The sequence below is a fragment of the Poromitra crassiceps genome, assembly GCF_964638095.1.
Source record: "Poromitra crassiceps genome assembly, chromosome: 6".
In the NCBI taxonomy this organism is placed as follows: domain Eukaryota; kingdom Metazoa; phylum Chordata; class Actinopteri; order Beryciformes; family Melamphaidae; genus Poromitra; species Poromitra crassiceps.
The window spans coordinates 33,183,952-33,193,634 of NC_139627.1; the positions used below are offsets into that span (position 1 = coordinate 33,183,952).

The 9,683-nt window shown below is 48.1% G+C and overlaps 1 protein-coding gene across 1 annotated transcript in view; it reads left to right on the forward strand.

Annotated features, from left to right (window-relative positions):
• Positions 1-9,446, forward strand: part of vwa8 (von Willebrand factor A domain containing 8) — a gene marked incomplete at its 5' end in the record, with an annotated part of 146,174 nt that extends 136,728 nt beyond the window's left edge. Inside the window, 4 exons of the mRNA XM_083639135.1 lie at positions 366-524; positions 3,858-3,956; positions 4,614-4,852; positions 7,910-9,446. Of these exons, the coding sequence (XP_083495261.1) occupies positions 366-524; positions 3,858-3,956; positions 4,614-4,852; positions 7,910-8,018 (606 nt within the window). The 3' untranslated portion in view covers positions 8,019-9,446. The remainder of the gene's footprint in view (positions 1-365; positions 525-3,857; positions 3,957-4,613; positions 4,853-7,909) is intronic.
• Between the last annotated feature and the right edge of the window lie 237 nt (positions 9,447-9,683).

Consider the following 9,683-nt stretch of genomic DNA (forward strand, 5'->3'; position numbering starts at 1 on the left):
GGTCGAGTCATCCCACCGTTGTAATGAAAGCCCACACACACACACACACACACACACACACACACACAGTATAGAGAGGGTTGTTCCCACACTAATCATATACATAAACACACACTAGCCATAATATGCATGTCGTGTTTTTCTACCTTATTTAACTCCGGGCTCTGAATATTTTTGGTCTGGTCTGAAGGTCCGTGATGAAATAATTGCATCTCCTTTTGAAATCCTGGCCTTTGTTTTGTTATTTTTGACTCAGGGAACGAACTTCCACCAGATCCAACAAAACACAACACGGTGTCCACCCTACATGAACCTTTCTGGTTGACGGTGTTAGTCTTCTCTGTGTTGTCTATCTGTCTTCATAGCTGGGCAGTCCTCAGCAGAAGGCCAAGCGTCTGCGTGTGCTGGCTGACGTGTCGGGCAGCATGTACCGCTTCAACGGTGTGGACGGCAGGCTGGAGCGCTCCATGGAGGCTGTGTGTATGGTGATGGAGGCTCTGGAGAGCTACGAGCACAAGTTCAAGGTGAGACCACCTCACCAACATCCACACCATCATCACACCCAGGTAACCACAAGGGACCAGGCTCAACTGTATGCTACATGAATTAGAGAGTATATTCAAGAGAGCTTTAACTCATATTTGGTTGCCTTTTTGAACTATTAACCCTTAATCTCAACTGAGTCTGGAAGTTGCACTTGTTCGATTTTTTTTAAATATAAATATGAATTGCCCCTGTGTTTATGGTGTTGCTTATATATGGGGTTAAATGTTATTATCACCCACAGTGCCATGGTTCAGTAGCAAAATGAAAATCAGCTTGTTTATCTCTACAGGGCTTAGAAGCACATACCAAGACGTGTGGACTTGTATGTGTAGTATTGCCCACTCCTTGTGGGTGTGGTGTGCTTTTCCCTCCTCTTTTCTCCCTTCTCTCTCTCTCTCACTCTCTCTATCTCTGTCTCTATCTCTCCCTCTCTGTCTCTCTCTCTCCCTCTCTGTCTCTCTCTATCTCTGTCTCTCTCCCTCTCTGTCTCTCTCTCTCTCACTCTCTCTCCCTCTCTGTCTCTCTCTCTGTCTTTCTCTCTCCCTCTCTGTCTCTCTCTCCCTCTCTGCCTGTCTCTCTCCCTCTCTGTCTCTCTCTCTCCCTCTCTGTCTCTCTCTCTCTCCCTCTCTGTCTCTCTGTGTCTCTTTCTCTCTGGTGCTCTTGCACTCTCTACCTGTGCATGGTTGCATAAACCACCTTAAGTTTCAAAATTAAGTTTGTCCCTTAGGCAATATATTTCCCTAAGCTGAGGGATTTACTTAGGTGCATTGCATACTGTATATCCTCTTAGGGTTTCTCCTTGCCTAATTGTTTAGATTGAGGCTTTTATGGTAGTTACTGTCAGAATATGGCACAGAGCACTTGAGTTGCCATGATTACGCTTTACTCTTCCGACTGCCCGTGCTCAACACAACACACAAACACATGTATCGGAGCGGGGATTCACAGCGAACACGTATGCTACCATCAGCACACGGATCTGCAAAGAGTGGGCGAGTGAACGAACGAAGATTTTGTGTTGTCTCCCACAACCGACTTGAAAGTCCCACACGTAAAAAAAAACCTCAAAGCAATTAACACTTGCTGGACAGCTGGCAACACTAAATAAAACCCTTTTTCTTTGATACTCTGTGGTGTCTTGGCGTCCTTTATGTGTTCGATCTCCACTTGAGTCGTATCTTCAATCTGGAGTGGAGGCCACAACACAAGACTTTATTTCGATAATAATCCCCTGGCCAATAAGCTATCAGCTCACGCTCTTGTGGTATTGTGGATTAAAACTCATGAAGGTCATAGGGCTGGGCTGGGCTGGTTTCTACTCCCATGTCCCCGAGCTACTTGCTTTGCCATGTTAAAGAGTTGTGTTGTAGCTGCTGGCAGGTCTGCTTGGCTTTGTCCACACAGCAGTCAGTGCTGTATGGCCTTAACTACCTGCCTGCTCTTCTGTATCTGCTACTGCAGCTCTTAGGGTGTCGAGAGGACACGAGTGGAGAAATACAGGGAGAGACCAAAAATTGTGTGTCACACTATTTGACCTTAATTACACCTTTATTTATGTTGACATGTTGAGGGTCTTTTCTCCAAGGCCGACATGGCCAAGGCACAGCAGCACATTGATTTATCCCAAACAACACATTTCATAAGAAGTCATCCAAGATCATTCAAGAACAATAGAAGGAGACCGGCACCGTGGCTCCTGCGTTAAATCACTGGCTTTGCTAGGAAAGCTAAGCAGGTCTGACTGTGGTTAGTCTCATGAATAATATCCCCATCCCCAATGCTCCAGGGCAGAGAGAGACAGGGACTCTGTCCTGTGAGTGAGCACCGTCCTTCGGATGAGACGTTAAACCGAGGTCCTGACTCTCTGTGGTTATTAAAGATCCCATCGGTACTCTTCACAAGAGTAGGGGTGTGTAACCCCGGTGCCCTGGCTAAACTCCCAAACAGGCCTTCCTTCAATTATGGCCACTTAATCATCCCTCGTTACTTAATTGGCACATTCAGTCCTCAACTCTCCACTGTGATAGCTGATGTGTGGTGAGCATTCTGGCGCGTACTGGCTGCCGTGCATCACCCAGGTGGGTGCTACAGTACCGTACAGTGCTACAGTGGTGGTGGATGAGTTCAGTTGCCAACCCCCCCCCCCCCCTCCCCCCATACACATACACTCACAGTCTGATATGTAAAAACCCTTTGGGTGCCTTGAAAACCGCTATATAAATCCAATATATTATTATTATTATTATCATTATCAATAAGAGAGAAAAGACAGCATTTCAGTCCTGAGGGGGTAATCTTAATTAAAGCACTGTCAGTAATTCAGCACTTAATTCATCACTACTAGTGATGATCACATATCAGCACACACATGCACACACATGCGCACGCATGCACACACACACACACACACACACACACACACACACAGGAATTTCAATGATGCTTATCACATGTCAATGCAACTGCTTTCCTTGCGTAACACACCTTACGTAAATGCACATCTGATAGCACAGGATGCATACAACAAGACATACTGCTACTTTCACTTTGTATGTGCTTCTGCTACCTGCTCACCCACACAGAAGACAAGAAGATCACACACACATCACATGAGCTCCATAGGTCAAACATTGAGAGTTCAGTATTTCTATTTAAATATATCAATTGAGACAAGCTGACATCAGTCTTAACACCACATCACTTTATAGTTTCATGTCTGATTTATTACAGACATCAAGCCTCTCATTACTAGCAAGTTACCAGAGATGGAGACACATACTCACATAATGCAGTGTTGAGACACGCAGTTGCATACCTTTGCCCACCACAGTCCTAACTGCCCTTATTAGAAATAACTTGTATAATATCTGGGTCCTGAAATAGCTGAGCGGAGCCCGCACAGAGCAGCCAGCCTGCCCCGGGCGGCCTTATGTAAGCCAGTTCTGATGGATGGCCTATGGGAAGCATGTATATGTATGTACACAATGTGAGAGGGTTAACATACTGTAGTGGGCACTGGTTGAAGCGAGGATAGCCCTGTGTAGAAGTGTAACTTTACAGTACCATCGCACCCTGGTCTTTACACTTGATTCCAAGTTGGCCATAATGCTATTCTCGGCCATGGGAGGGGATGATGCAAGGCGAGGGGGTTATGGGACATTTTGAGTTGTTTAACAAATGTTTTCTACATTGCAGTTTATACTAATGTGATGTTTTTTACTCTCTCTTTCACCTCCTATATTTCTCATCTCTCTCTCTCAATTTTTCGTTTCGATCTGTCCACCCGGCTTCTCCTCCTGTTTTCTCTGCAGTATGACATAGTGGGCCACTCAGGCGATGGCTTTGACATCGAGCTGGTCAGAGCAGACAAGGTCCCCAAGAACGAAAAGCAAAGACTCAAGGTCCTCAAGGTATGGACTTATCTTCAGTCCATTAACACGTCCTTATTGTACCATACTGTGACACAGTATGGTATAATGTTGTTTTACATGGTGTTGTACTGAACTGTGTTGGGACATACTGTACCTGCTTTCACCCACATTTTTTTCCCTCTCTCTCCTCCCTCCCCCTCTCTCTCTCTCCTCCCTGGTCCCCTCTCTCTCCTCACTCCCCCCCTCTCTCTCTCCTCCCTGGTCCCCTCTCTCCTCCCTCCCCCTCTCTCTCTCCTCCCTGGTCCCCTCTCTCTTCTCCCTCCCCCTCTCTCTCTCTCCTCCCTGGTCCCCTCTCTCTCCTCACTCTCTCTCTCCTCCCTGGTCCCCTCTCCTCCCTCCCCCTCTCTCTCTCCTCCCTGGTCCCCTCTCTCTCCTCACTCCCCCACTCTCTCTCTCCTCCCTGGTCCCCTCTCCTCCCTCCCCCTCTCTCTCTCCTCCCTGGTCCCCTCTCTCTTCTCCCTCCCCCTCTCTCTCTCTCCTCCCTGGTCCCCTCTCTCTCCTCACTCTCTCTCTCCTCCCTGGTCCCCTCTCCTCCCTCCCCCTCTCTCTCTCCTCCCTGGTCCCCTCTCTCTCCTCCCTCCCCCCCTCTCTCTCTCCTCCCTCCCCCTCTCTCTCTCCTCCCTGGCCCCCTGGTAGACCATGCACGCCCACGCCCAGTTCTGCATGAGCGGCGACTACACCCTAGAGGGCACAGAGGCCAGCATCAGGGAGCTGGCCCGAGAGGAGGCTGACGAGCACTTTGTGGTGGTGCTGAGTGATGCCAACCTGGAGCGCTACGGCATCAGGCCAGAGCGCTTTGCCCGCGTCCTCACCTCCGACCCGCAGGTCAACGCCTTCGCCATCTTCATCGGCTCGCTCGGCGACCAGGCTGAGAGGTGAGGAGGAGGCGGGGGTGTTTTGTAGGGAAGGGGATGGAAGTGGAGGGTGGAGAGAGAGAAAATAAGGAACAACATTCCTTCTGCGCTCGGAAACGGAACAGAGTGCACTTGCGTCATCAACTATGCCTGCAGTATATCCTCGCCCGTGTGTTGTCTATGTGGTTCGGAATGGTTGGGCACGCCAAAGCGTTCCCCAGACCACCTTTTCAAGTGGATCCTGTCACGGTTCCCTGTTGCGCGCCCGGGCGCGGAACGGAAGGGAACGCAACGTTCGCACTCATCAAACGTTCCGAAACTGGGGTCAATTTGGGAACGGGTACCGGGGTGCCAGTGTGAAAGCACCCTTAGACACCTGTGTAATAAAGTGTTCTGGGATCCAGGCTCCTATGCATGAACTTCTACTGAAGGTTGTATAGCCTGTCATCTGAAAACAATAAAGAACGACTAGACTTCAAAGTTCAGTTGAACGATTGAACATTCAGTTTAAAGCAGCTGAAGCCTACTCATATCGGTGCGTGCTGCTGGTCCCACTGACCTTTGTAGTCAAATCTCAGTCTAAGTCCTGGGCTTTGTGGGCTGCACAACAAGGGATAAGTGCCCTCTTAACTTGGCTCTTCCCTTCCTTTTGCCATCTTGCCGTGGGCCCGGGCTCCCAGGTCCCTGGCCTGCTATAGGTCCAGGGCTCCCAGGTCCCTGGCCTGCTATAGGTCCAGGGCTCCCAGGTCCCTGGCCTGCTATAGGTCCAGGGCTCCCAGGTCCCTGGCCTGCTATAGGTCCAGTGCTCCCAGGTCCCTGGCCTGCTATAGGTCCAGGGCTCCCAGGTCCCTGGCCTGCTATAGGTCTAGGGCTCTTGGCTCCGGGCCAGCACTCTGTTGTGGCCTGTGGGCCTCGCGTGGCCCTTTGAAGAGCCACCAGCTTGAATATAGCCGACTGAGCTGCGGGACCTTTAGAATGACAATGAGCTGTTTAGCTCTGATCTGTTTGTGACTCTGTGAAGGAACGAGCAGCAAGAGAGTGAGGGAAAAGGAAGCCCTTTGACCCTTGAAAGCAGCTTAGAGGAACTCCTCTTGAACTACAGAGGCTTTGGTCTTACAGCCCGAACACACCACCATACGCCAAAGCCATGCAGAGCTGAAGCTTGAAGCAGGCTCAAGCTGATCTGACGCCTAACTGGTCACACCAGGAGCACCGGGCTCAGAGCTGTTCCTCCGGCCCCTCCCCCCCTCACAAATTGCACTGTTGTTTTGAGCTTAAAGGGGGACTAACCCCCCAGATATGTATCAGAACAGTGATTTGAAAATACCTATGGAAAAAACCAAGAAATTACATATGCTCTTGTCTATACTAAACTCTTTGGCTGTGTTCAAGTCAAGATTTTTTTTCGGAAATGGACGCCATTACAGTTTGCCTACCGCCTCAAAAATAATTTATTTGAGAGGGGCAATATCTTTTATAAATATCAACAACTAGCCAACGCTGGTGGTCTGTATGGAAAGAGTGTTGCTCAAAATGGTTGAAAGTGATATCAATTTGGCCATTCAGTGGCGAACTAGAAATTTAATTATTTTTGTCCCATTTTGTCCCATGTGTGTGTGCGTGGCTTGTCTAAACTTACGTTAAAAGAGCCTCGCTGCTCGCAGCACACAGCACAGTGAGGACAAACCTCTCGCTCTGGGGTAACACAATGCGAGATTTCTCCACGTAATTCCCTCGTCTAACTAGAGATAAACCGCGCAATGAAATCCGTTTTTAATTTGCGTTTTGGGGCTTTTCGTGATTCTTGTTAAAAGTTGCAGCACCTCTGATTTTTCCTCTCAGGGCGCAGGCAATGCAGGGCAGAACTCTTCTCCTCCTCACAGACTGTTCCCATGCAAATCCCCCCGAGGAGCAACACACACAGACAGAGCCAGTCGCTCTGCTCTGCTGACTTGATTTCCTGAAAAGTTGGCGTTGCTTGTACACAGTGACGATATTATATTAGCCGATATGTTTAGAGAAGCTTTGTCACATTGTCACGTCGTAGTATAGCGTTATATTTTACATGTCCGCTAAACTGCGACGAGATTTGTTTGCTGAAATGTCAGACTGTTGAAAGCCCCCGCCTCTCACTGCTGCTGTGTGCTGCTGCTGCGCGCGCCCCTGCGGGTGCATGAGAGAGCAGACTCTCCCGTTTGACTGGCCGAGAGAAAGTGCTTCCAAGTCGGACTGATAGCCGCGGAAATGTCAGACTGTGCTCTCTCTGCTCTGGCCGAGTCCGAGAGAGCCCAGCTGCTGCTGCGCGCGCCCCCGGAGCTTGGGGCTAGTGCATGAGGTTTACAGTACGACTCTCTCCCGCCCGCTCCCGCCTGCCTGGGCTGGAGACAGTGCTTCCAACTCGGACTGATAATATAAACATCATCATTTGAGCTTATCCAGGTAAGATATTAATAAAGTAGTGACACATTCAGCGGGAAACTAACTATAATTAAGACATGTGCCAACTTTGACGATGTTTGGTTCAGTATTTTAAGAGCAAACTTCAATAGGAATAGGCTTGGAGTTCTGAGGAGCCGAAAGGGTACAGGGGGAGTAGTGGAGTAACTATCTTGAAATCCCATAGTCTTTGGGAACACTGTGACGTCAGTGTGTTCCTAATATCCCATTCATTTGAGAGAGAAAAAAAAGCAGTGTTCCACCCTTAGAGGGCGCTTATGCCAGATATGCTGCTGAAAAATGATACAAATGGTCAAATGGCAACAGTTTGGTGTCAAATGTGGAAATTTTGACCAGAATTCTTCACACATCACCCCCAAAGTCATATATATTGGTTAAAAGCTGAAAAAAAGTGTTTTGGGGGTTAGTTACACTTTAAGCTCCACCATGTGAATGGCAGACATTGTCCCTTTCTCTCTAAACACATATCGACACACTGTACTCTTTCCATGGAAAAGTCTCGTTCCAACTCACAATGCACAAGCACTGGTCTGTCCTTTTCCTGGGAAATGACTCAATTGCTAAGAGTTCAGACACTCTGTCTAACCCCCAACTTCTGTCTTTTTCTTTCTTTGTTTTCAGACTCCAAAAGACCCTACCAGCAGGAAGATCCTTTGTTGCCATGGACACCAAGCAGATTCCCCAAATACTGCAGCAGATCTTCACATCCACCATGCTGTCTAGCGCCTGAGACTGACTGACATGCACGGACACACACACACACACACACACACACACACACACACACACACACACACACACACACACACACTCACTCACTCGCTCATCTCAGAGATTCGAGGCCTCAGAAATGGTTCTGCCAACTGTAAAACATATCAGGCTTTGGCACAGTGACTTATCACAATGTGTTCTTAACCCACTTTCCATTTGTTATCATACTGTACATTGAGCTCTATCAGCACCAGAGGTGAACTAGGTTTTCTAAATGGAGGTGTACTACAGGACTGCAGAGGTTAGACAGGTATATTTATTATAATTGAGTTGTATGTTGGTGAGAGCGAACCAGATGATGTTTAGCTGCTTTGTAGTGTCCCTGGGGGGAAATTAGTATTGTGGAAAGAGCCTGTGATCTTTTGCAGCACAACTGTATACTCGGCTGTGAAATGACACATACTGCAGTGCTAACTACAACTTCTGACATCTGACGTTCGGAGCCTGTCTCAGACCCCGTGCCGAGATCAAACACACAGCCTGCCCTGTTGTTGATTTAATTGTGCTTTTGGCCAACAGTGTGCTGACGCACGGACGCATTTGTGTTTGTCCTGTTTTGGGGTCTGAGCCACTTTGCGTGGGGAGGGGGGGGTGTCCTAAACTTGAAATGGCCTCTCTTTCTTTGGACTTCCTTTCTCATTTATCTTCTGTCACACACAGAAACGGACACACGCGTGCGCGCGCGCACACACACACACACACACACACACACAGGACAGGCGACACTTGGACATGGCGAGCGGCACTAACTCGCCTCCTGTGGAATGCTGGGAGCTGTGTCCAGGGAATTTCCCACCTGACTGCACACGCTCTTTAAAGGCAGCCGCCATTGCACAACCCCCTGCTGCGTGCGTGCGTGCGTATGTCAACATGCACAGCCCTTTCCTTCCTGGCTAGTGGACCTTGCTCTTCTCAGTCCTGCAAGGAATCTGAGATTTTCATTGTCAGATGGCCCGCCCCCGATAAGATACCGTGCGTTCAAATTCACCCTGCCAAACGTGCGTCTGGTACTCTCAAGTTTCACCTCCGGCTGGTCACGCTTAGTGTTCACGCTTCACTCAGCTGGACTGATTGGATCTATAGGCTGATGTTTCTCATCTATCACAGTCTCTGATGGAGGGATATTCCTGTTCTCACTCTAACCTACTTTACCCGCCCACTGTCCCGTTGTCTTGCTATTTCCCTGGTTCTGCTGACAGTGTGGAGGAGGGGCTTACAATTTGTTATTACTAAAGTGTCTTCACAGCGATAACAGGACTTTGTGTATAGCATATAGATATATGCTGCCTTCATTATATTTGTGTAATTGTGTATAGGAACAAACATCATTACGTTTGTGTATAGAAAATGTTTATTGAGGCATATGATTGTGCATAGAAACATTAAAATCAGATGTTTCCATTATAGATAACATGTTTAATCGTCACTGCTGTATTTAATTATTATTTTACATTTACGCTTTGATTGAATAACAATTGTATTGTATTTATTTAATAATGTATACAATTTTAATAAAATGAACTTAAAGTGTTAAGTTAACACAATGGTGATTGAGCCTATGGCCCAATCCTTTGCATTTTCAGCATTGCAGCATTTATGACCTGGGTGTCTGTGGTGGTGACAC